We start from the raw sequence: 25,765 nt of genomic DNA, 5'->3' as shown, positions 1-25,765 counted from the left end.
CTGGGGTTGACACGTTTCCCTGTAATACACAGGATCGTGGGGCTCAGGTACTAACATTGCAGCATCCTTCCTTTGTGATGACAGTCCTGCTCACCGGCCTGTGTCAGGCCTATGTTTTGAAGACTTTCATCAGGATTGGTGCTAGATTTGTGTGGACTTTTGTTGGTTTGCTTTGTGTCCTCTTGCCTCGCACCTAGTCTGAGCAGCAACACCTGTGCTGCTCCTGCCATGGGGCTCGGGGTCTGTGCTGACCCAGCCTGGAGAAGGCATCAGCAGCTCTCATGAGCTGCGCTCCCCAGCTCGGATCTCCTCGCGGCTGTGTCTCAGCAGCCACGCGGAGTGTGTGGTCGGTACAACCTGTCATTGCAGCTTTCTTTGATAAGCTGTTATTTAGAGTTCGAACCACCCTGCGGTGGGAGTAGCTGTTCGTCTGTTTGCAATGGTAGACAATTAGCGCAGCCAGCTACTTCTCTGCTGACTTCATTTCAAACACTTGCCGAGCTGGGAGTATCTCCCATTTCCCTCTTCTCTGTGGGCATGTGCTAGGCCACCTCACGGGGGTTGCAGGGAGGGGACACCCTTACAGGGCCCGGAGAAGGTGTCCTTCAGAAGCTCAGCACTAGCCTTGGTCTGCCCGCTGTGGTGTAAGGTCACTGGACGTAGGAAACCTGTGTCACCCCACACTGGGGGCAGAATCTCCTCCCAGAGTGGAGCTGGGGTGAGAAATCTCCCCGGTGGGGACTCTAACCTGCACTGTCGGCTGTCCTTCTGGTTCCGTGTCACACAGATGGCCATGGTAAACTCAGAATGACCGGCTCGTGGACAGTGTCAGACCTCGATGTCGGGCCTGACTGCAGCTCCTCACGGCGCTCCGCAAACCTGTTTGCAAACCGTATGTCAGCTGGCAGGCCCAGCGGGAAGTGATGGTCCTCTTTAATCCTCCTAAATCAACAATCATTTGTTTTTCCAAACTGACAAAGGCCTGCTCATTGCGTCTAGACTTGAAAATTCCTAGTCCCTTCTTACTCCCTTTGTGGCTGAATTCCATAAAACCTCCCGTTGCCATGGGATTTCAGAAGTAGCTGAATGGCTGCATTCTCTGTGACCCCAAGACTGGGAAATTGGCTCCAGTGGCTGGTCCTGCCCTGCCTTCTTTGTCTGCGGTGGGCTCTGCTTGTTTCCCCATGGGCCCGTAGTTTTCACCTCACTACCCGCTTGGTGAACCTGTGTGTTTCTGGCCCACGCATCCCCAGGCTAAGCTAACCAGGGAGGTGTGAAGGCACATGTGCTTCTGGCCTGGAAGAGGCTGACAGGCCACAGAGAGCAAAGCGACAGTTAGGACTGGAGCTTCAGGAGGCCTCACCAGGCCCTTGCAGCTTGGCTAGAACCATCCTGGAGCCGTGCTTCCTGGAGCGACTTGTACAGGGTAGTAATTCAGCAGTACACCAGTGGATGCGGCTGGGCTCGCAGCGCTCCCGCAACGGTGGATGTGGCCAGGAGTGAGCACTGTACAGCTGCAGCCGACAGGGCCAGCCAGGGTGCCCGGAGGCTCTGCCCATCCTCGCTGCACGTGATGCTGCCGCCTCTGGTTGTGCTTAGAGCACGTGGGAGAGTTCCCTCTTCTTGTGTTATGAGTTGCAGGTTTGGGCTCAGGCTCTGTTGTTGTGAAGACGAGTGACTTGCCTGTCGCCTCTCAGTGGCACACCTCCCCCTCCACCTCCCTGCCCATGCTGACAGATGGGATGAAGGACCAGGATGTGCTGTTTTTGTCAGCAGGGCCCCAAACGGTCCCCTTGGATTTCTTTCTGACCCGTATGGCTGATGGCTGGGGTGCTTACTGCTTCCATCCAGTCCAGCGTCTGTGCCTGTGAAGGGGGAGACAGGAGCCTGAGTCAGGGTGGTAATCCAACCCTACAGATGCCGTGGCAGAAAATGTCACTGTGAGAGGGAATCCTCTGCAGTCTTTTTCAGTTTGGAAAATGCTCTGTAAAAAATATCTTTTCAGTGGCTTTTCTGAAGATGTGGCTTCACTGGCTCTCTAATCCTGGCAGCAGAATGGTAGCCTGCACTCCAATCAGTGGGCGCTTGTGCTGGCCGCCTGTGATCATGAGTCGTGTTAGGGGGTAGAAATCTCTAACAAGTTAAAGTCAAGTTTTTTCTTTTAATACTGGAAGCAGTACGGGTCAAACCTGTTATGAAGTCAAAGATAAGACTTTTTTTATTGCTGTATGTAATTATATTTCTAAATCGTGTTTCAAAATTAAGTGCCAATGCTGGTTTTATTCACTGGTGTTGATGTAATGGGTTTGAGCTATATTGAAACGGGGGCCTGAGGATGTTGCTTCAATCCTCTGGCCCCTCCTCCGGCTCAGAGCAGCTCTGTGCTTGGTCACCGAGTCCGTCCCCAGAGCGCTGTGGGCGTCGGTGATGCCATGCCAGCAGAGGCCGCCCTGCCTCTTGCCATGCATGAGCTGGTGTGTGGAGGGGTGGGGGTCGGCCGCCGGATTAGTGGAACTCCATCAGAGTGTGATGTCTCAGAAGGTGATTTTTGTTTCTGGCAGGGGATTTTTCTCATGTTGGTTCAGGTAATTTCAGGAAAAATTTTATTTAAATTCTATGTTCTTTTCAAGCCAACGATGGAAACTGGCCAACATTAAAACAAAATTCTAGCTCTTCAATGAAACCAGTGCAGATCCCCAGCGTGGACTGGAAGGACTCAAGCGTGGAGGGGCCTCTCAAGCAGGGGACAGTCTCAAGCCAGCCTGTGCCCTTATCGGCTTTAGGAGCCACGGAGAAGCTGGTAGGCCATTTGTCTTTATCACAAAACACAGACAAGCTCCTAACTATACCACTGTTTGGCCTTCGTCTTCATCTAGGGGGTGGGAGCTGTCATGAGGCAAATTAATCCTGTCAGTGTCCAAATTATACTCAAGTGTGAAGGAGGTCATGGACCCTCAGCACCTGAGCAGTCTGCAAGTGTAAACACCTTTTGGTCAGGATTGTTCTGTCACAGACAAGTGACGAGCAATAAGCCATGCTGTTTGATCCCCACAGTGTGCCCTGTGCCTGGTCACAAGCCGATTTGAAGGATTACAAGTCCTACTTTGTATTCTCTTGTGACTCTGGATGGAAATATGCTTAGCGTTCAAAGGGTGACTTTGTTTTTCTTCTTAACATCTCAATTTAGGGCATCGAGGTTGGTAAAGTGCCACCCCCTATCCCTGGTGTCGGCAAGCAGCTGCCTCCAAGCTATGGGACATACCCAAGTCCTGCGCCTGTGGGCCCAGGGTCAACAAACTCCCTGGAGAGGAGAAAGGAGGGCAGCTTGCCCAGGCCCAGCGCAGGCCTGCCCAGTCGGCAGAAACCCGCCCCACTGCCTCCTGCAGGCGGCACCCACCAGCCAGGTTCCTCGCAGCAGATTCAGCAGAGGATTTCTGTGCCACCAAGTCCTACATACCCGACAGCGGGGCCACCTGCATTTCCAGCTGGGGACAGCAAAACTGAGCTCCCGCTGACTGTGGCCATCAGGCCCTTTCTGGCTGACAAGGGGTCAAGACCACAGTCGCCCAGGAAAGGACCCCAGACAGTGAACTCAAGTTCCATCTACTCCATGTACCTCCAACAAGCCACGCCACCTAAGAATTACCAGCCAGCGGTGCACAGCGCCTTAAATAAGTCGGTTAAAGCAGGTACCGTGTGGGTTTGTATTCTCTTTCTCTTGCGCCTAGGAAATTATGCTTAAGAAAATGCCAGTTCATGTCCTTGTATTTGGGTTAAACTTGATTCTTATGTCAAGTGTGGCCTTAGGTGTCCTGGGGCTGGGGATAGAAGATGAAATGCATAGAGCAGTTTTGCAGGTGGGTCACAGCTCTCTGACTTCCTGTCTGAGCCCCCGCCTCCCTGCATTACTCAGGAAATCCAGTGCCCGGAAGGGTGAGATTTCGGAATTTCCTTTTTCTCCTGCTTCATGACAGCTTGTGCAGGAGCTGTCCAAGGAGCGGGCATAGGGGAGCTCTGTCTGGGCCTGATCTCCCTGGCCTCCTGGCAGTGGCTGAGCCAGACCCCTGGGAGGTGACTTGACGGATGGGGGGCGTCTCTGCTGCTTTGGGAACCTCCCTCAGATCCTACAGGGGAGAAAAGCCCTGGTTTGGGTGAAGGGAAGTCAGCCTTGGGGGCCAAGATATTCTAGAAAGGTGGGTGAGAGAACGGAGCCTCGTTCCACACATACCGAGGCCAAGGGTGATTCTGACCATACAGTAGGATCCTGCGCATCACCTCTGGCCTGGGGCCGCCTCAGACATTCTTGGGCTTGGGCCTAAGCATGTAGACTTGTGGTTCAGGGATTCCTGGGAGTGCCTGGCCACCCCATGCCCAGGACCTTCCAGGTGGAGGCGCCAGTGCTTACTTGTGGACCGGGCTCTGGCCCATGCCAGGAAAGGTTTGCACTCTTCTCTGGAGCTCCCAGGCCCCCAGGTAAAACCTTGCTGTCTGAGGTGGGCTGTGTTTTATGTTGCTGGACTTAGTCCAAGGGTCAGATGTGTGTTTAGAGGTGACATCTTTCTCCTTGGCCAGAAAACAAGGAGGACTTATTTGGAGCAGGAGAGTCAGGTTTGCAACCTTTTTGGTTTTTAATTTGAGAAGCCCCAAATTCTGGAAACCCAGATGTAAAAACTGATAAATTAGAGAGACACTCCACCTTCCAAAAGGAGTCGGGAAGGTTCTTTGAACAGAGGGTTCCTTGGGGATTTAAATTAGCGTTTACCAGCAACCACAGCAGATTCAGAGTCTCTGTAGGAGCCTGTCTCTTGTGTAATGAAAGATGCTCAGGGGCTGGCCTGGTGGCGCAGCGGTTAAGTTTGCACGTTTTGCTTTGGCGGCCCGGGGTGCGCCGGTTCGGATCCCAGGTGCCGACATGGCACCACTTGGCAAGCCATGCTGTGGCAGGCGTCCCACATAGAAAGTAGAGGAAGATGGGCACAGATGTTAGGTCAGGGCCGGTATCCTCAGAAACAAAGAGGAGGATTGGCAGCAGTTAGCTCAGGGCCAGTCTTCCTAAAAAAAAAAAAAAAGCTCAGTGACTAGACCCCAGACCCTGCAGGATGCCGAAGTTGCCCCTGTCCTCTGTGTCTCCTCCAGTGTACGGTAAACCTGTTTTACCATCCGGTTCAACGTCCCCCTCACCGTTACCGTTTCTTCACGGGTCACTGGCCACAAGCACTTCACAGCCCCAGCCACCTTCAGAAAGTGCTGAGAAAGAGCCAGAGCAGGACAGCCCTGCCCCGCCCGGAGATGCCACAGGCACCGTGGAGAGCCTGCCGCGGCCGCTCAGCCCCACCAAGCTCACGCCCATCGTGCACTCGCCACTGCGCTACCAGAGTGACGCTGATCTGGAGGCCCTGCGCAGGAAGCTGGCCAACGCGCCGCGGCCCCTGAAGAAGCGCAGCTCCATCACGGAGCCCGAGGGCCCTGGCGGGCCCAACATCCAGAAGCTTCTATACCAGCGCTTCAACACTCTGGCTGGGGGCATGGAGGGCACCCCTTTCTACCAGCCTAGCCCCTCACAGGACTTCATGGGCACCCTAGCCGATGTGGACAATGGAAATACCAACGTCAACGGGAACCTGGGAGAGTCCAGCCCTGCCCAGCCCACAGCCCCACTCCCTGCTGAGCCTGCCCCATCCTCAGACGCCAATGACAATGAGCTCCCTTCTGAACCTGAGGGGCTCATCTGTCCCCCAACCACTCACCAAACAGCTGAGCCTGCCGAGGACGACAACAACAATGTGGCCACAGCCCTGTCCACAGAGCAGCTGCCCAGCCCTGGGGCCGAGGCCCCCTCTCCAGAGGAAGAGCAAGTCCCTCCGCCACTTGCCCCTGCCATGCCCCCGCCAGCAGCCTCTACGGTGGGTGTCGTTCTAGACCAGGGCCATGGCTTCCTAGTTAGCTGTAGTGTTGGGGCGGGGGTGGTTGCCGGACTTGTTCCTGCCCTCACTGAGTCAGGCCAAGGGGGAGGACAGTCACGTCAGCACAGGGACCAGGCTCAGAAGGAGAAGTGCACAAGGCTGCAGAGCTCTTACTGGAGGACCCAGTCAGTGAGGCCCAAGAAGGTTTCCTTGAGGGAGGGGCGCTGCAGCTGGAATCTGAAGGGCAGGTAGCAAAGGGGAGAAGAACCTTCCAGACAGAGCCCTCTGGTGGGAGGTCAATGTTGATAGAGCAGAGAGGGAGCTAGGAGTCCGTCGCAGTTGGTAGGAATGAGCTGCTCACTCATGGGGGTGGAAGGAGTTAAGAAGCTTGACTGTCCCCACCTCACTCCCCCCAAGGGCACCCGGAAGACCCAGGGCCCCACCTGAGGCAGTGCTCCCCTCAGAGCACGCTTTCTGTGAGCAGAGGGCCTGGCTGGGCCGGAGAGCGGGTGCTCGGGCTGCTGGGTGAGAGCACTGCCTGAGGCTTCAGCCCTGCCCTCCTTCCCTGCAGGTTCGGTTCTTTGGTGGGTTGTCACCTTTTGTTTGAAAGCATGCTTCCTTCCCAACAGAGCAAACGGACCAACCTCAAGAAGCCTAACTCGGAGCGGACAGGGCACGGGCTGAGAGTCCGCTTCAACCCCCTGGCGCTGCTCCTAGATGCTTCTTTGGAAGGAGAGTTCGACCTGGTGCAAAGGATCATCTATGAGGTGAGCTGAGCACAGCTGCAGCCTGTGCTGCTCGGGGTGCCGCGGGGCTGGTGGCTTACACTCACCCATGTCCTAGGTGGAAGACCCCAGCAAGCCCAATGATGAAGGGATCACCCCGCTGCACAACGCAGTCTGTGCCGGCCACCACCACATTGTGAAGTTCCTGCTGGACTTTGGGGTCAACGTGAACGCTGCTGACAGTGACGGCTGGTGAGGGCCCTGGGGCAGGGGTCGAGAGATCCCCTCCATACAGCCCAAAAGGGGAAACACCACCACCAGACCGTGGGGAAGCCCGTCCCGCCTCACACCGCACAGTGTCCTCGCTTGTCTTCCTGGCCCTGCTTCTCTCGAGTAGCCTGCTAAAGGCATCTGGTTGGTGACACTGTAGTCAGGCATTCTGCCCATTCTGATTCCCTCTTGGTCTGTTTGAAGTGGCCTGATCATCTGTGCGAAAGAGCCCTCAGCCCCATTTGGGGTCGACGCTTAGGTGGTTTGCGAGGTTTGTGTTTGCCTTCAGGGCCTGCCACTGCTGTGCAGGCCCCCTGGGCCCCTGGTAGGTGTTACTGTGAACTTCAGGCCACTGTCTGTCCCGCTGTGTTTGAACATCTGTTTTTTTTAACTGTGGTAGAAAATACATTTACCACTGTAGCCATTTTAAGGGACACGTCAGCTGTGTGAAGTACGTTCATGTCGTTGTGCAACGAACATCTATTCTATAGGCCATTTCTCAGTCCATGCCCTGCTCCCTCTCTTCAGAAATTTATATGTGGTCCCAAACAATTTGTTAGTAGAAGTTGCACCATTAGAAACACAACTGCACAGAAACTTGCAGGGCCCCGGGGCACAGCACAGCCCTGAGAGGTCTCTAGAGGGCTGCATTGCAGGAGGTGGCCAGCGTGGCAGCGCCTCACAGCAGCTCACCTCCCGTCCATTCCAGGACGCCGCTGCACTGCGCTGCCTCTTGCAACAGTGTTCACCTCTGCAAACAGCTGGTGGAGAGCGGCGCTGCCATTTTCGCCTCGACCATCAGCGACATCGAAACCGCCGCAGACAAGTGTGAAGAGATGGAAGAGGGCTACATCCAGTGCTCGCAGTTTTTATATGGTGCGCAGCGGAGCTTGGAGTGCGCCTCAGGTTCTCTCTGGCTGCAGTGGTGACGTGCGCCAGTGCTGCCTGGCCAGGGGAGAAGCCCTGACTTCAATGTCGGGGGCAGTGCAGGAAGGTTCATTAGAATGGAGGTCACGCTGTCCCTTAGGTTAATTCCTGGGAACATGTTTGAAAATTCGTGTTGTTAGAAGGATTCTGTGCCAGATTGCTAAAAACCAAAAATCCCCTCTCTCTTTGCACAGGTGTTGCCCCTCTGGGCAGAGGGTTTGGGGGCGTGGGTGGCCAGGCAGTGCCTGTGTACTGCTGCTGCAAAGCACCAGGACTTGAGGCAGCCCAGAAAGAGGCCTGTGAGAGCTGTGCATGTCCCAGGGTCAGGCCAGGGTAGGGTCCCTGTCTCCGTCCTGTGGTGACCATTGATAAGTGAGCCTGTGATGAGTGAAGCTCATCATGTCTTAATTAAACTGCTTTAGCCAGGGTCCGAGTTCCCAAGAGATGGAAAATCTTCTCTGTTCTGAAGGCTGAACAGTCACAGGTCATCCATTCTACACAACTTGAGAGCCTGTGGGCCGAGTCCTGTGTGAGACCCTGGGGATAAAGTGATGAACTAAGTAAGACAGGCACCTCCTCCAGGCCCCAGCTCCCAGTGAAGAGAAGGCAGCGTGCCCTGAGGTCCGTGTGGTGGGGCTGGAGAGGCCGCAGTCACAGTGACACCTGTGTGGAGGAGGGAGGTACCCGGGCCGTTAGCACCTCTGGCCTTTCTTGGGTTCCCGCAGGTGACTTCTGGGCATGAGCTTGCTCATTGTGGTTCACCTGTGTGCAGCTCCTTCACTGCCATTTATAAGTGCTTTCTGCCGTCCAAGAGCAGTCACACAGCTGCTTTAGTTATTGACCTTTGAAAGTTTGTTCCAGATGTGAGTTCTAAGTCTCATCTTAAGAAATGCCTTTTGCAACAACACACCTTTGCCTCTGGACTCAAAACTTCAGTAGCAGTCATGGGACGTAGAAAGGACTGTTGACATTAAGCAAAGGGTCTTAAAGGCCTGGGGAGCTGGCCTGGGGAGGCTCAGGCAGTGTGGCCCTGGCTTCTGACCTCTCAACCATGGGCATCTGCTGGCCTGCCTGAGAACAGTGGCATGTCCATTCTGGTCCTGGAGTGGGGCTTTCTGCAGCCCGGCCTCTGCAGAGCCCTGACCCTTTGCTCTCTTGTCCAGGGGTACAGGAGAAGTTGGGCGTGATGAACAAAGGAGTGGTGTATGCCCTGTGGGCCTACGAGGCCCAGAACAGCGACGAGCTGTCCTTCCACGAGGGCGATGCCATCACTGTCCTAAGGCGCAAGGACGAAAGCGAGACTGAGTGGTGGTGGGCTCGCCTTGGGGACCGGGAGGGCTATGTGCCCAAAAACCTGCTGGGGGTAAGCACTCTGAGCTCGTTCTCCTGGGGTCTGACTCAACTGCTCCAACTTCACTCCCAAGGTTATGCACCAGGAAATCAGCTGTCCTTTTCTACCTGCCGTAAGTCAGACAACACCGGGCATAGCATGGGGTCACATCCTGCTGGGTGACTCGTACAGGAGACTGCCTTTCTCCCAGCCCCAGTGCCCCCCTCTGTAGACGGGCAGGTCCGCAGAGTTGGCACAAGGCTCTGGCAGACCCCTGGAGAGCCCCAGGCTTACCTCACACCGTGGGAGCAGCGGGGGCATCTGCTCTTGGGGAGGCCCGGACAAGGGCTGCTCACAGTATGCTCTGCCCATGGGGAACTACAGTGAGCAGCCAGCCTCACGCCAACCAGAATTCTCTGCAGCTCAGAAATTTCTTTAACGGGGATGAGGTGAGGAGCCTGCAGGTTGCTACCCGTGTTGTATTAATAATTGCATCACTCCTCTGGCACAGCGGCTGCCTCTGCTCCCCACCCCGTGTGCCTCTCTGGGGCTGGCAGATGCTGCTTGCATTCCGCAAACATGCACTGAACACCACGCACCTGCGAGGCACTGAGGGGAACCCAGCAGTGAACCGGGAGCTTACGGTGACAAGTATTTCAGTTGGTACTAAGCACTGAGAGATACAGAGGGATAGGGTATCCTGGGGGGGGGGGGGGGGTGCAACTTTTCAAGGGAGTTAGGGAGGGTCTCAGTAGGAGGGTTACAGCCCAGCTTCTGCCTGGAGGAGGAGCTAGCCATGCAGCCACCTGGGATGAGCAGGAGGTGGGGAGCCACACACAGGCCCAGGGAAGCCTGGCACCTGGACGCTGATTCCTGCTCAGTGTGTTGTCTCTTGGTCCTAACTCATTTCCGTTGCTTCCCAGTTGTATCCCCGGATCAAACCCCGACAGCGAACGCTCGCCTGAACTGCCCACTGGAGCACCCACCGCACAGGCTCGCCAGCGACGAGGAGCCACTGGAGAGATCATTCTGCCCTTTCCCCAGGAAAGCTGAAGCTAGAAATGGTTTTAATGGTGCTCACTTTAGCAGACAGCGTCCACAATGTGAAATTGCTGCAGTTTCTGGTGAGGCCCTCTCTCCAGTTTGCCCTTAACTGGGAGAGGTACTTTCGCCTCCAAGAAGACTGAATTTTGCCAATTACTGTAAATCTAAATAAATACCCAGCTTTCTAAACAACTGCCCCTGTTGCCAGTAAGAAGCCCTGTGATACCCCTGGTTGGTTGCCAATGAAGACAAACGCTCTGACTGACTTGGCCCCAAGGCCGTCCCTTGTTCTTGATGTCACCCCCACCCCCAACAATGAAAACTTGCAGCTGCTGTGAGGTGCGCCCCCTGCTAGAGCCCTACCCTCCTGTTACTGGAAATCACAGAAACCCATCATCCTCTCACCCTCACCACACGCGTTTCTTTCCCTCATAACCAGAGGAGCCCCCGTCTGGAAACTCCTGCCTAGTGGTGGTCCCTGGCATGTGTCCTGCCGTGGGTGCTCCACTTCCTGTTCCAGGCATTGGTCTAGGTCACCCACAGGCTGATGGTGCTGGGCTGGACTTCTGTGCCCTGGACACGAGAGCCCTCGAGACCAATTGACAACACAGTCAGGAGCCTCAACACAGCACTGTCCCCTCCTTCGTTCACAGCACTACCTTTTATGCAGCCTCTTGCTGCCCAGGTGTGGTTCTTACCTCTCACAGTGTGGACATGCTCTGCTCTGAGTGCGGGCAGACCCTGCAGCCCATGGGCCAGGAGGCTGAGGGCAGTCATTCGGGGTGGGGTGGACATGGGGAGGCCTGTGTGTCAAGAGGGGCAGCTGTGGGGCAGAAGGGCCCAGGGCCCAGCCGCCCCAGTCCGGCCAGCAGTGATGCAATAACCTTTGCCCCAGTTCCAGACTTAAAGTAAGTAAGGCACTTCCCTGAAGTCTGAACGAACTGTACACACAGGCTTTTATATACCAAAAGTATTTTTTGACTAGACCGTTCAAAACTACCAGAATGACATTGGAAATGTTTTCTCATTAAAATCCAGGCCCTTAGCCTTTATTTTCCATGTACGAGTCCTGTGTATAATTTATGTATAAATATGTGTATAGATCTGTTGCTGTAGTCGATCACCTTTAAGCATTGCTTGTACACAGTGTGGTGATGAAAAGTGAACGCCCTTGTGGGGCAGCCTCTGCTGCTGGAAGCAACTGCTGTGTCCCGACACCGCTGCTGCGTGTCACTGTGCACAATAAACGCTGTCTCCCACCGCGGCTGTGCGTCTTGTGTTCTGGAGCCGGAACCGAGCTAGAGCGGGAAAGCTCGGGGTATCTGGACACAGTGAGGTGAGGCCTGGTCTGTATTTTCAAAATAGGATTTAATCATAAGCTTTATATACAAATTATTGTACAATTATTTTAATAAAGTGGAACAGTAAGTGAAAAGTATAAAACACAAAGCTGGATCCTTCCCCTTAGTGACATCTCAAAGGTTTGTTCATAGCCCCAAATTAGTGACTCAGTAAACGGACAGTCTGTGAAATGGGCTCAGGCAGACTGTACACAGGTGTATGAGAAACCCGGCAGGCTCCAGGACAAACTCAAGCCTGAGCCACCACTGCCCAAATCATTTTATGGAAGAATTAATGAGACACTAGGGGGCCAGAAACTTCTAGTAAACCTGGGCACTCATAAAACCGTGGCATAGATTATGCTAAAAATAGTTTAGCGGTAGTGTAGCTCAGTCTCTCCCATCCCCAATTATCAACAAGATATTTGTGTATTCACAAATTCTAAAGCATGAAGCTGTTTAGAGCATTAATAAACTGTGTACATATTGCACTAGGTAAGCGAACGCTTCTGTTTCTCCAAATACTTGAATTGCATTTCCCACCACATGTGGAACTAGCGTCTGTGCATGCACAGAGTGCAGGCTCCGCTGTTCCAAGCTGTCTGTCCCACGTGGAGTTACTGGTCCCGAGATTCGTAGAGGAGCTTGACAGCCTACAAGGTGACCAGAAGTAAATGTGGAGAAACCTGATTGGTCCTGTGCTGGCTGGAGCTGGTGTGGGCACCCCCAGCTGGCAGGAGGCAGGTCTTCCTCTGGGAAAAGGGGACCTGTGCTCTAAGCAGAAGGGCCCAGCCTCCCAAGCCCCCACCTCAGTACCTTGTGCATGGCTGCCAGCCACGCCGTTGACTGCCTCCTGCTGGCATTTGCATCCTCCCCAGCCGTCAGCTTCAGCTGGGTCACACCATCTGCCCCTGGTGTTGTGTACTGGAGGGACATGCCTGTGGCCCGTGCGTTGCCTCCTGGAGGAGGGAAACAAGGTAAGAAGGCACAAAAGGGACCCTAAGCACCCAAGATGCCAGCCATGATGTGGTGGTGGCCAGGATGCCTCCTTCTCCACCCTCAGGCTGGGCCAGGAGAGCTTGGTGGCAGAGGCCTGTGCTCAGGAAGCACCCAGTGAACACAAGCTCCTCAGGCCTTTTAGTAGATGACCCCAAGTTCACAGGATGGGAAAGGGACTGAGTCACCGAGCCTGGTGCCTTCTAGGACCCTGGACAAACAAATCGCACTAAGAGAGACACTGCTGCCTGCATCTCCCGGTCCTGTGTGGGACCCCTGCCATCAGGAAACCCCGACAAGGCTGGCTCCATCCAAGCTCCGTCACATTTATCTGTAGCCAGGGCTGGCAGAAGCAGGGCTGCACCAGTGCACAGGCCACCCAGAGGCCAGGTGGTCACAGCCACGCCCCCAATGAGAACCAGGGTCAAAGCTCAGAGACTGAGGATGCAAGCAAGGCCCAGCACCAGAGAAGTGCCACATCCTGGGTCACCAACCCAGGGAGCCAACGCAGCACCCTAGTACACGAGCTCCTGCAAAGATGCCGCATAGGGGAATCGGCCTGCTGGGACACGGCCCGTCTTTGGGCCATGACCAGCTGCTCCATTGATGACAACAAGATTCCAATGCCTGCTCTGAGAACCAAGCGCTTGAACGGAACGGCTCTTCACAGTCACGACTACAGTCAGAAAAGTCATGTGAAGACCAAGCCTCACAGTGAACTTTACCAACAGTTTTTCTACTTTGTGACTTCAGTTTTCAAGAAAACTCCGTTTGGCGCAGTAATCAATCAGAGAGAGACCTCTTGAGTCCAAACTGAGGCCTGACTCTCCCACAAGCCAGAGTGAGAGCCACGACTACAGACAAGGGGGGGTGTGCTCTGGCTGGGAGAGGCCTGACCAGCTGTGAGAGGGTGACAGCTATTGAGTGCTGTACCACCTAAGGCCAGGAAGGCTACTCAAACTGACCTTCCACAAGCCACGTTCCTACCCTGCGTGTCAGTCTGGCTTGTCCCTGACTGGGCTCCTTGCAGGTTCCCACCAGTGCCTGGAGCAGGCTCACTGCAGCTCTGCCCAACACCTGCTTTTGTAAGTCAAGTTTCATTGGCACACAGCCCCGGCTGTTTGCACTCTACAAGAGTCCATGTGGCCGCAAAGCTCCACAGTCACTGCTGGGCCCTCGACAGAAAAAGCTGTGTGCCCTGCTGGAAGTCTGCAGCCAGCAGGCAGGCTCCTGGCTGCCTTCAGCTCAGGGAGCTGTTCCAACGCCCCAGACCCCATGGGAAGACAGGGGTCTGGGGTTTTAGAGGGTCTAGAAAACTTGGCAGAGCAGCACTCACTGTGCCCCCAACCCCACTCCACGGGACTGTAAGGTGCCAGAAGTCCGAGGGCCCCGCCAAGGATGGCACACCTGCGACCAGAAGCTTCACTAGGCCAGCTGGGGTGGCAGCCTCCTCCTTGGCCTTGGGAGGGGCAGCACACCAGCACCCAGGCTGACCTCTAGCATCTCCTGCCACAGGCAAGCAGCTTGGTGTCACCATGCACACCTCTGTGTGCACGTGAATAGAGGTGGCAAAACACTGGCCTGGCCCTCTCACCTCATCCTTCAGGGGGCTCAGATAGTGCGGAGAGTCAGAGAGTGCCGGGAGGCACAGAGGCTCCCAGAACAGCACCATGAGCCAGGCTGTGAAGGGGCAGGAACATGTTGGGAGAAGGGCCACTACCCACTTCACGCTCCCAATGCCCTCCAGACTCAGCCTGCTCAGGGCCAGCAGATACAAGAAGTTGTGAAATGTTGGGTAATGTTTCCCCCATTGGAATAGAAGAACTGAGCAAATTAAATACAATTCTGCTGCTGGCATATTTTCATTTATGCTTTATATACCCACATCTTGGACCCAACTCTCTTTCAAATCAACCAAAAGAAGTGCACGTGTGTTTCACAGAGAACTGTGGCGTGGATCACCCCCACAGACAGACGCAGGGCATCAAGGGGAGGCACAGGGCCCACAGCATGCTGGGGAGAGCGGCGAGGAGCGTGTGGCTGACCTTCTGAGCCGGGCTGGCTCCCCAGGAGGCTGGCGTAAGTGTGAATGTCTTTTTCTACGTCAAGAAGGTAGGCAGGCAGGAGAGAACAACCAAGAGCCAGTCAGGAAAGAGAAAGCAAGATGGGTTAGGTCTCATGGGTTTGCTCACCACACTTCATATAATTTGGATGCAAACTCCACTTCAGTGGAAAGACGGCTACTGAAGCGCTAAAGTTTAGATGGAAAGATGCAGACTGGGCTACATGCTCCGGAAGCTCACAAGGAAATGTAAAGGAATTTTGTTTCCACAGACCCTGACAGGAGCGGGAATGCCAGGATGCCTGGATACTGTTTCCCAACTGGCCACCACTCCAGACCCTTCTGGGAATCTGGGTGATACCGACTGCGTCTGGAGCTTTACCCTGGGTCTGAGTCGAAGGGTGAGTAAGGTGGCACAGGAGGGCATGTCGACAACACATGCAGGCACACTTCCCTTCATTGTTTTACTTGTCAAGCCCCTACTCACCTGGCGAGTTCCTAAAGCCACTTACTCAGAACAAGCCCACAGAGGACAGGCAGGCATCTCGGAGACCCTGCCAAGAGGCTGAGCAGGATGACCTGACAGACCCGTCCTTGCTGCTGCTGTTTATCCCAAAAGTCACCCAAGCTGGCACCAAATCTCCCGTGTAGTAAAGGGCACGCCGTGGTTACCTCCAGGAGGGAAGCCTTCTGTGAGAACCTGCACGGTTGAAATGTGTGCGATCTCAATCTCGTAGTGGCTGTCTCCATCCAGAAGCAAGTATCTGTCCAAAAAAAAGGGTGTCCAGACCACGTTCCTCCAGGGCTGATGTGACAAAGCTGTCAGTGCCAAGCAGCGTCTGCCCCTTACCTCTGGTTGTTGGAAAGACGACAAACCATTGTTTCTGATTTTTCCGAGTTTCCAAAAGTTACGAGGAAGGTAGCTCCTTGGGATACAAAAACAAACGTGAGAACACAGCTTCTCTCACCCTGCGCCCTTCCCCAGCCAGGCCAGCTGCCCGGGGACATGCACACGCTCAGAGCACAGAATGGAAACAAGCAAGAGCTCTGCTGCACGGGCCCTCAGGTGAGGCAGCAAGGCCGCGACGGAGTGCGGATGTAACAGGCACGACGAAAGGCGCTGTCAGAGAGGTTCTGCTTGCCCACAAAGGTGCAGGGGACTCCATCCCAAAGGCCCAGCTCAAAGAGCACTCTCTCCCCTACCCACACACTTGAGGAGGGACCAGAACAGGCCCAGGATGGTGGAGAGAAGACACCTAACGCCCACCCAGCCCAAGAGGCACAAGGCTTGCCCTCCTGCCAGGAAGCGATGCCCTGCTTTACAGAGGAGGGACGGCAGGGGCAGGCCTGCGGAAAGAGCGGCCAGAGCGAGGACCAGGGCGGGCCGTGGGGAGGATGGGGGTTCAGTTCTCAGGAGCTCCTGAGGGGGCAGACCCTTATTCCCTGGAAAGCTCCTCCTCTTATGCCACGCAAACCCCGAGATGGCCGGGTGGAAGGTTCTGCCTGCTGCTGGCGCCGTCCTCTGGGGCCATATCACAGCGACCCATGTAAGTACCGCGTCCCGCCCGGGCCCAGGGCCTCCCACCCAACAGATGTCCCAACTGCTGGTCCCAAGCCCAGCGAAGTCAGACTGACATTTTGGGTGACGTTTTCATCTTGGCAGAGAGGAGCTGGCTCTGTACCTGCTTCTAAAGGAGTGCAAGAGGGAGAGAGGGTGAGACAGAACGTCACAGAAAAGTAGCCACAGCTCGAGCCCACCGCAGCGACACAGGCACCAAGGACCAGGTGTCACGGGCAGGACACTGGACTGCTTACCACTCAGGAGCACTTTGAGCTGCTTGTCGTAGAACTCTGCCTCCTTGTGGGACACCAGGGCGCACTCGGCACACTGCCGCACGGGGTCCACGAAGCACATGCGCCTCAGCGGCACCTTCTGGCTGCAGCACTTGTCACAGAAGCACCTGCCGCACCGGCGACAGTGGTGCTGGAGACGGCAGGGGGCAGGCAGTGAGCAGGGGCCCGAGGACAAGTGCACCCCGCAGGGACCACCTCCTAAACACGCCTGAGGTGGGACACGCTGGGTGAGGGCCACAAGTGCATTCCCAGACATGGCCCCAGATGTCAAACCTGGCCACTCAAAGGACGAGCGTGCCCCGAGGGTGCCCGCATGCAGCAGGCCACACTGCTGCTGCTCCACTCTCTCTCTCTCTCTGAACCCTGCGTCCCGCTGGCCATGGACCAGGACACCCACCTCTGTGCCACTGCGAGCCAAGGACTGTTCAGAGTAGGACACCCCGAGGACGAGACCCAGCTGGAGGGGCAGCAGGAGTCCCTGTCTTACTGATTCTTACACAGGTGGCCCCCGGGAAGAGACAAGGCTGCACTCTCCAGTCCCTCCCAGAGAGCTGGCCCCCCCAGGAAGAGGCTGGATGCTCCGTGGGCGCCCCCCCCCAGTCAGTCCTTCACCCGCCCCTGCAACCCCATGGCCTCAGCTCACCTTTCTGGTAAGGAAGTCAAACTTGGTGTCACACTGCATACATCTTGGGCACTAGGAGGGAAGGAGACAGTCTCAGAACCCAACTCTGTCACTGGCTGAACTGCAGAGGCAGAGCTCACAGGGGATGGGGAAGCCCACCTCCCCTCTGGACCAGATCGCTCCCATGGCCTCCCCACATGCCAGGCAGCCTGTGGTGGGCAGGAGGCAGCACGCTGAGCTGGGCGCCAGCCCAGGAGCCAAGCGGGCTCAGCAGGTCCCCAGCCCCAGGCCATGGTGTGCGGTGGGTGCTGCTCAGAGACCTGCAGGAGACACGCCAAGGGCACAGATGGGGGCCGAGACTGAGTGCCCAGCGGCCAAGGTCCTGCCAGGGTAGGGAGTGGGCCTAGATGTCAGGGTGTGCTCGGGCCAGAGGGCAGTGGTTCGAGCCTGCCTCACCAGGCTTGAGTGAGCTCACTTCAGGAGCTCCCTAGTCCTGTTACCAGAACAAAGGACCAGTGCCGTGAAATGACCATGAGATTCCACAGCAGGAATTACCATAAACCAGGAAAGCACACGCGCTCCCCCACTTTATAGTGAAGAAGGCGCGCTGAGTCTGCCAAGTTGCAGGGGGAAGTCCCAACTGGCAAAGCCCGTCCACGTGAGACACAGTGTACTCTGCTTGTTTACTGAGTCCTCGAGTGCGCCCTCACCAAGGCCCGGGAGGGAGGGTTTGGAAGAAGTTGAAGCAGGACATGGGGATGACGGGTTTAATGTGGTCAGCCGCCAGACCCAGAAATGCTCCTCAGAGGAAGGAGCTAGAGGGAGGAGGCTGAGACCCACGACCCGGGGCTCAGGTGGCTGGACTTGCTCAGCAATAGGAGTCCCACAACTACAGACCCTCGCAGTGCAGACACCAAGGAAGGTCAGGAAGTCTGGCTCCCACGAGATGCAGGGATTGAGCACATGGCAGCAGGGTCTCCCCTCCCCCAGAGCTCAAGGAACAGGCCAAGCCCTGCTCCAGACACCGAGGACAAGGGACTTGAAACAGCCACATTTTCATCAACCACACCAACCAGATCAAAGAGCTCAGACCTCTAACACAAGAGCAAGTCGTTTTAGAGCTCACCACCACGGACAGACGGGCCGTCCCAGCATTGACAAGGCTCGGTGTCCCCTAGTGGGAAAGCTGCTCCTTGACACAAATGTCACTTCAGCCAGGAACAGTGTGACAGTAAAACCGCCCACCTGCCCAGGCAGGGAAGAGGGTTTATAATCAGGACCTGCTTCACAGGACAGACCAACCCGACCACGTGACCCTGAGGGAAGCAGGGCAGGCCCATCAGTCGGCCCGGCCATCAAGGGCTGCGCCCCACGCCCTTCCCTGCGGCCAGTGCCTCACTGACCGTCTTCACTCTGGTCAGCCAGCAACGCACTCATCCTGCAGGCCAGCAGGGGTTCTCGCTGCAGCCCCGCCCCCGGTTCTTGTTCCCCATTCCACCAAGGCACAGGGGCCTGAATTCTCGGCACCCTCTCCTCTGGGCCTCGGCCTCCTCAAAGGCAGCAGACTGTGGACACCGTGGGCCCAGCACCAGGCTGGCTGGCGCACGGGCTCAAGATCCAGGCAAGCAAGTAGCTCTGAGGAAATCCACATGAGGTGCCAAGTACGCACTATTCATAGTTGGTCCCAGAGGCCAGTGGTGCCGGGACCCTGCAGATGCTTCGGGAGAAGAGCCGGGGCTCCCTTCACCGTGGAAGGAGAGGTGCTGGTGCTGAGGCTGGGCCTTTTCAGACGCCACCCTGCAGCAGGAAGGGCATCCTCAGCCCTAGCAAGCTCCACGCGGCTGCGGCCCCTACACTGGGCACGGTGTCTAGGCTTCTCCAGATCCCGTAACTAACATTTTCCAGTTTCCTTTTTGCTCTTAAGCTGCTTCCTGGACTTGGACACAGGGCCTGCCCCATCCAGGGCCTTCCAGAACCATCTACAGAGTCTCCACCGGCTTTAGGCATGGGCTGGCTGCTCACTGCGCTGCTGCTGCTTCTGGAAGCCCAGCTCCTGCCACTGCCTCTCGCTTCTGTCAGTTCTGGAACATTGTGTGGCACTCAGGACCCTGCCGGCACCCATGTGCCATGCTGTTCCATGACCCCAGACATCCACCAGCCACAGAATCCACTCGAGAAAGCCTCCACAGCAGGGACAACTAGTGAGGCTGAGCAGCCGGGAAAGCCCACGTTACACCCGGTTCTAGAGAGACTGACTGCTTGCCGAGCCTCCCGAGGGCAGGGCCCACCCTGTGCTCCCTCAGCAGCACTGCTCCGTCTCCCCAGCAACACAAAGGGCCTCATGCGGACTGGGAGGCGTGTGCTGGGCAAGTTGAAAGACCAATTTCTAAACATAAGACCACATCTAGAATTTAAAATTTGCTCCCTTAAAAATATAAGTGATCTACAGGGCCGGCCCTGAGAGCAGCGGTTAAGTGCGCACGTTCTGCTTTGGCGGCCAGGGGTTCGCCGGTTCAGATCCCGGGTGCGGACATGACACCACTTGGCACACCATGATGTGGCAGGCGTCCCACATAGAAAGTAGAGGAAGATGGACACAGATATTATCTCAGGGCTAATCTTCCTCCGAAAAAAAAAAATGTGTGTGTGTGTGTGTGTGATAAGTGATCTAGAAGGTTTTTATCATTCTAAATAACCAATGAGGTTATTCAGAAAACTGACAGATTTTTAAACAAGGTAATTTCCTGTTGATTATATAAGAGAAAATACCTGTTAAAATTATCAACAGAACAATTTAATGTGAAGAGAGAATTAAATAAGGAAATAAAGCACTGGGTGAACATCTCAGAGTAAAGCTGCCGCTGAAGAACTGACATGGGTCTGACAAACCAGCTCCCCCAAAAGGAAACAAGCACAGGCGCGAGGACTAGCCCACGCGGCTTTCTGAGGCTCCAGGAAACTGCTACTTGGGGAGAGAGGGAAAAGTACAACGTCCAGAAACCAGCTGTGATCAAGCTTCCCCTGTATGTAGCAAAAAGCGTCTGAGTGCCCAGGCCTCTGTGTGTCACCGCGTCACCGCTGAGGTGGGCTGGGGCTGATGTTCAAAGAAGCACAATCATGGGGAAGAATCTGCAAGAGCAGACCTACCCAAAGGGGCTGGGAGGAGCTGAGCAAGGGCCCCAGGTGACAGATATGCACACACAGACCCATCTGCTGCCTGATCCCCTGGCCGGGCTGCTCCACAGACCTGCAGATGCTGCCCCCCGGGGCTGGGCAGCAGGACCAGTGTCAATGTCCACATGAAGCCGCATAAACAGAAGAGCCTCCAGCCCAGCCCCTGGGGCCCCCTGCACCCACTTCCACCGTCCTCGGCCCTGGCCCGGCAGACAGGAGGGAGGAAGCTGGTAGCAAGGAGCGGCCACGAGAGGACAGGGAGCTGGGGCAGGCGGCATGGGATGGCTCCTAGTAAAATCCCCAACTGCGAGCACACTCCCCTGGCTGCAGGCCCTCGAGTCAGAGCCCGGGCAGCTGTCCACTCCTTGCTGGTCCAGTAAACCAATCGCTGAGTGTAGATGAGGTTGAGGCAGATGCTGTAAACTCAGCTTCCGGGTAGATAAGTAAGGAGGCTACCAGAGGTCAAAGAAGAAACCAGAAAGGCCCTTGGGCAAACCTGGCCTGGAGCAAAGACTTCCCACAGAGGGGCCCTGGGGAATTGTGGGATCCACCCCAGCCCCACAGCTGAGGGCAGAGGCCCCGGGCACAGAGCTGTTTGGAGAGCTGAGGTCTCTGCCAACCCACTGCCCTGACTCAAGCACAAGGAGCCCCCACAGGTGCCCAGGGCAACTCTTCAGAATCAGCCCCGGTCCCCAAAAGATAACGGACAGAGCATCTCCCCCTCAAGAGTCAGGAAATACAGAGTTTGGAAAGTTTCAGGAATGTTAAAAAAAAAAAAAAGTAACTATAGAAAACACAAAGTTGGAGGACACATGCCTATCCTCCCTTTGAGGCTGGAGTGACAGGAGAGTCACACCCTCCCACACTGTCCCCTGGCACTGGTGAGAGACGCTCCCTGGCTGGCTGGCGCCAGCCTCCCACACCAGACTATTTCTTAGGTTCCTCAAAAATCAATCAATCATAAAAATAAACTTTAAAAATACAAGTACTGAAGTATCTTTGTTGAAAGATAATCCTTTTTAAAGGGTAGAAACATAATTCCTAGAAATGTAAAATGAACCGTGTCAAAGATTTAACACGCTAATTAATGAGGGAGCCAGTAAGACGTTAACAACCCAGCTGGAAGGAGAGCCCAAAGAGCAGGCCCAGGGCCGCGAGGAGCAGGGGCGACTGGGAACGGATGCACGCGGCCACTGGCACGCGGGTGGTGTGTGACAGAGAGTGAGCGGGAAGGGGGAGGGAGGGAGGCCTCCGGCACCTCCAGAGGACAAGACCCACTGGCAGCACGATCAGTTTTCTGCGGCGTAAAGAGCTGTCGGAGAGTTGGGAACGGAAGGTGCAGACGCCACAGCTGTCATCACATCTAGGAAGGAAATGCCAGGCCCCGCCCGGGGGTCCGCGACGCCCAAGAAGCCTTCACTGTGGTTCACGGTCCCGGTCCCTCCCCACAGCAGACAGCCTGGCCAGCCAGTGGGGCCGGGCGGCCCTCCTGGTCAGGCAGAGGCTCCTGCAGCCACCTCACAACAGGGGACTCCCCGTGACCCGGCAACTACGAACCCCTGCCCTTTGGTGTTCCAGGAACGTGTGCTGCAAAGGCCCCCCCCCCCCATGACAGAGATAAGACTCACAGATGCCCCCCGTTCACCGGTGACAAGGCCGGATTTGGACCCCAAATCCCCACAGTTCACACTATTTGACTGGCTGACCTGTTTGTCCCCTCATCAACCAGAACAAAATGCCCACTAACCTGACTTGATCAAACTTTAGTTCAGCTTCTCTCCTTCCTTCAGGACCCTGAGCTATGACCCACCCTCAGCCTGACACGGCCGACCTCTGGGGATGCATCCCCTGATGTGTGGTCAGGCTACACCACCTGCAGCTGCACCCCTCCACCTGCTCATCCCCCACCCCATTCTCTTCTAGCCTGGGTCACTCCCCCCTTAAGAAAGTCCTATTCTGCCTGACCCTGGAGACCCGTGCGCTGGCAGCAGTCCCTCTCCCCTGCTTGCATGGACCCTGTGAGGAAAATCCCTCCTCACCCGAGTCCGGATTTGTTTTCCATTTGACACACTTGTGCTCTCTCCTCCCTGGTTCTGCATCTGCAGAGTTATCTGAACCTCAAAATGACAGCACGGAGCGGTCATCATCATTGGTCATACCCAACGAGGATGGGAAGACAGGGGGAAGGAGTGCAAAGCTGCATGGGTTTTAAGGATCAAACTCAATATTTGGGGCTGCTTGTGACAAATCCTTACAGCTGCATGCCCAGACAGCCCACCCCTAAGCCCACTCTTCCTTGCTAAGGGACCCTTTGATGGCAGAGTCACTCAAGCCCGAGAGCATTCCCAAGCTTCCTCTGTGCTCCCACAGCTCCCGCCTCCACCTCCCCAGCCCCATGAACTCCAGGGAAGGCGCGGACTGTGTCGTCCTCCCGGTGTGTACACTCGGGAAGCGATTCTCAGTTATTTCTGGGGCAGGAACCCCTCTGAGAAGCTGAGAGCTACAGACATGTGCACACATACCGCCAAATTTTCCAACCTGTTTAAGGGACGTCCCCGCGGGCTCAAGCTAATAACCTGGCACAGACAGGGTCAGGCACCTGATAAATACTCAACAGATGTGGAAAGGGCTGGCCTCAGACTGAAGACAGAGCCATAATGAGAAATGGGGTAGCGTCTACAGATGTGACAATGACACCAATCTAAGCACAGCCAAGAAGTGGGGATAATGGGTGGAAGCTGAGGATGACATGTCACCCCCCTGCTCATTCCAAACCACCACACATAAACCTACTTCTCACAGCTGGTTATCTCCACACATACGTCGCCTCCACACACCCAGTGATCACGCCTCCCAGGAGCACCGTGCAGGCAGAGTGCGGCTAAGTGCGTCCAGCTTGGCGCCACTGAGCACCAGGCCACTGTAAGTGCCGCCACACTCTGCCCCTTGAGCCACTGCAACCACGGCTGCCTGTTTGGAGTCTCCCAGCCCAAACAGCCCACTGCAAGTCTCCCCTCCTCCAGAACACTCTCTCTGGTGGTTTTTGCAGCCCCAATACATCAAAATATGTCCTCAAATTCCGAGAAGTCCACCCTCACTTGGCTGTCCCCTCCCCTCCTCCCAGCTCACTCGCCTTCTAGGGCCTTCCTTGGCTGCTCAGATCATGGCTAATCATAGTTCTAACACATGGGGGGTTGTATTTCTGGAGGGACACCCCGCCAGCCTTCCAGCATCAGAACGAAACTTCTGTCAAAGGAACGGGTGCCACACTGACTCAAGCATTTCAACACAACTTAATCAGAAGTTCGCAAGAGTTCTCAGGACCGCGGAGGCCGAGCTCCAGACACAGCTCACCCACCAGGCCCGCAAAGCAAGGCAACTTACGCAGGAAACGCACGAAACAACTATTTCAGGAAATACCACAGGGGTGAGAGAGGGAGGGCAGAGGGGATACAGCGGCCAGCTACAAAGCAGCCAGAACTGGGAAAACACGGCTGCATGCAGCCGGGGAAACCCGTGCATCGTCCAGACCACGCGTTCCCGCGCATCCACACGGTCCCTAACAGACACGTAGCACTTCCGTGCTGCTAAAATTTCATGGGGGGATCAACCAGGAAAAAAAGATCTACAGAGGCTGCAGGGAGGCAATAGTGGAAAACGCTGAGACACTGCCTCAGGCTCTAGGACACCCCTCAGGTGATGCTGGGTGAACCGAGGGAGACAGCTATGGACACGGTCTGTCCATCCGCTCAGGACCGTGGGCTCCCCTCCCCCACTGTGGAAGAGGGCAGTTCGCCTCTATCTGCACTTCATTCACTTGCCATCCTCCACGCCAGTGTGTGCTGCTTCTCCTTGACCATGATGACATCTGCAGGGCTCCCTCCCTGAGTCAGTGAAATGAACTCTGCGACACTCTTCAGTTACGAAAATCAGAGTTTTATCTTTTAACAGCACTAACCAAGAGAGTGACGTGAGAAAAGGCACATTGTTATCACAAAGAAGACAAACACCAAGAGTAAAAATGCAGGAAAGAAAGAGCACAAACAGGGCGTCCTGGGAGAGGGAGAAGACGTGGGCGGCTCAGTGACGATCTCCCCCAGTGGCTGGGCAACTCCCACGCCCCTGCGCGCCCACCTGCCCTGTCTCTTTCACCCTCAACTCAGTGACTGCGATCAGAGCGCCAGGGCGGGGCGGCTGAAGGAGAGGACCAGGCGGGGCCGGGTCTGTGCCCTCCTCCCAGCCGCCCTGCCCCCAGGCCCCGGCCCCCGCCCAGCTGCCTGCTCTTCACCGCCCACTGCAGTAAAAACACCTGATTTCATTCCTCTGCTCAAAACCCGCTGCTCAAAACCTACTTTTCCTCTCAGGGGAGGGAGGCAAAGTAGTTTATCAGAGTGCGGGAGCGGGGTTGTAATTCAGAGCATTTTCAGAATTCAGAGTTCTTGGATGTCTCCGACAGGCCGATCTGCAGGAAGGCACGAAGTTGCGCCGGCTCTACGCAGCTGAGGAGCACTGGCTACGGGATCGAGTCCAGACTCCCTGGCGCGGCACAAAAGGGCCTTGAGAAGGGGCCAAGGGGCTGCACCCGCCCCGCCAACGGGGCGCTCATCACCTCCCAGCCCTCACCTGCCAGCCGCAGCTGCTCCTGCCTCTCTGCCTCTCGGGAGCAGGTGCAGCCCCCCCAGCCAGGGCGCCTCCTTGTGCTCCATCTGGGGACTCCCACCGAAACACCGCCGCCGCCGCCCGCACCCCCGAGGGTCCCTCCGGAGAACGCCGGATTACAAATAAACGCGCGGCTCCTCACTCCCCCGGCGGGCAGGGCCCGGCTCTATCGCAGCGGGTCCAGCCCAGCAGCTCAACCGGTGGATGCGGCGGATTCGCAGACGGCGTCGCGCGGGGCACGGCACTGGCCACGTCCGGGGGGAGGCCCGCGCGCGGGGCGTGTTTCTGAGCTCTGGGAGACACGGGGGGGTCTGGGCGCCCCGAGAAAGGGAACCAGGCAGAGGGCCCCGGCCCAGGAGCGGGCGCGCGGGAGGCAGGAGCCGGGGGCTGCCGAGGGGCGCGGGGCGGGGTGCCCGGGAGGACAGCGGGGCCACGGGAGGCGCTCCGGGGTCCCGGGCGCAGGCAGCGGGGGGGGGGGGAGGGCCCGGGGCACGGACGGGGGCGGGGAGCTGGCGGGCGGCCGCGACCTACCTCCTTGTCCGGCACCCACTGCGGCTCCTCCAGGCCGAAGGGGCTGCCGAAGGCGCGGTGCTCGGGCACCATGCGCAGGCCGCTGGAGGAGCGCACCAGCTTCTTGGCGTCGCGGCGCGCGGCCACCTCGGAGGACATGACGCCGCCGCAGCGATCGCCTGCACCCGCGCCCTCGCCCCGCCCGGAGCCCCGCCCTACCCGCGCGGCTGACAGCGCCTGCGCCCAATCGCCACGCCGGGCTCGGAGCGCGTGCCAATCAGCGCTCGGGATCCGCCCCATGGCTGCCCCCTCCAATCCGCGCAAGGGCACCTCCCCTGCCACCCTGCTG

General features: G+C 56.6%; 2 protein-coding genes across 14 annotated transcripts in view; one reads left to right on the top strand and one right to left on the bottom strand.

The window, feature by feature from the left end:
* Nucleotides 1–11,463, top strand: part of PPP1R13B (protein phosphatase 1 regulatory subunit 13B) — an 89,691-nt gene extending 78,228 nt beyond the window's left edge. For 6 of the 11 annotated variants that reach the window (XM_023628480.2, XM_070249322.1, XM_070249323.1 and 3 more), the window contains exons 10-17: nucleotides 2,631–2,800; nucleotides 3,188–3,689; nucleotides 5,137–5,903; nucleotides 6,533–6,670; nucleotides 6,747–6,880; nucleotides 7,608–7,774; nucleotides 8,989–9,188; nucleotides 10,079–11,463. In XM_023628480.2, coding sequence (XP_023484248.1) covers nucleotides 2,631–2,800; nucleotides 3,188–3,689; nucleotides 5,137–5,903; nucleotides 6,533–6,670; nucleotides 6,747–6,880; nucleotides 7,608–7,774; nucleotides 8,989–9,188; nucleotides 10,079–10,120 — 2,120 coding nt within the window. In that variant the 3' untranslated portion in view covers nucleotides 10,121–11,463. Of the gene's footprint in view, nucleotides 1–787; nucleotides 893–2,630; nucleotides 2,801–3,187; nucleotides 3,690–5,136; nucleotides 5,904–6,532; nucleotides 6,671–6,746; nucleotides 6,881–7,607; nucleotides 7,775–8,988; nucleotides 9,189–10,078 lie in introns of all 11 variants that reach the window. The other 5 variants (XM_023628477.2, XM_070249326.1, XM_070249320.1 and 2 more) reach the window with 1 other exon arrangement.
* An 85-nt stretch (nucleotides 11,464–11,548) lies between these two features.
* ZFYVE21 (zinc finger FYVE-type containing 21) lies at nucleotides 11,549–25,680 on the bottom strand. 3 transcript variants are annotated; one of them, XM_023628498.2, is made up of 8 exons: nucleotides 25,438–25,659; nucleotides 17,095–17,145; nucleotides 16,413–16,581; nucleotides 15,448–15,523; nucleotides 15,270–15,361; nucleotides 14,581–14,634; nucleotides 12,356–12,498; nucleotides 11,549–12,192 (listed from the first exon to the last, which is right to left on the bottom strand). In XM_023628498.2, exons 1-8 carry the CDS (start codon nucleotides 25,573–25,575, stop codon nucleotides 12,157–12,159), a joined length of 759 nt encoding a protein of 252 aa, XP_023484266.1. In that variant the 5' UTR covers nucleotides 25,576–25,659; the 3' UTR covers nucleotides 11,549–12,156. The 3 variants fall into 3 exon arrangements, with proteins under 3 accessions (XP_023484266.1, XP_023484268.2, XP_023484267.1); XM_023628500.2 differs by lacking the exon at nucleotides 25,438–25,659 and adding an exon at nucleotides 24,871–25,149; XM_023628499.2 differs by lacking the exon at nucleotides 14,581–14,634 and having other exon boundaries at nucleotides 25,438–25,680.
* Nucleotides 25,681–25,765: the final 85 nt, after the last annotated feature.

This window comes from Equus caballus, chromosome 24 (genome assembly GCF_041296265.1).
Source record: "Equus caballus isolate H_3958 breed thoroughbred chromosome 24, TB-T2T, whole genome shotgun sequence".
Taxonomy (NCBI): Eukaryota; Metazoa; Chordata; class Mammalia; order Perissodactyla; family Equidae; genus Equus; species Equus caballus.
Note: the sequence above shows the minus strand (reverse complement) of the source record. Positions and strands in the feature narration are given on the sequence as shown.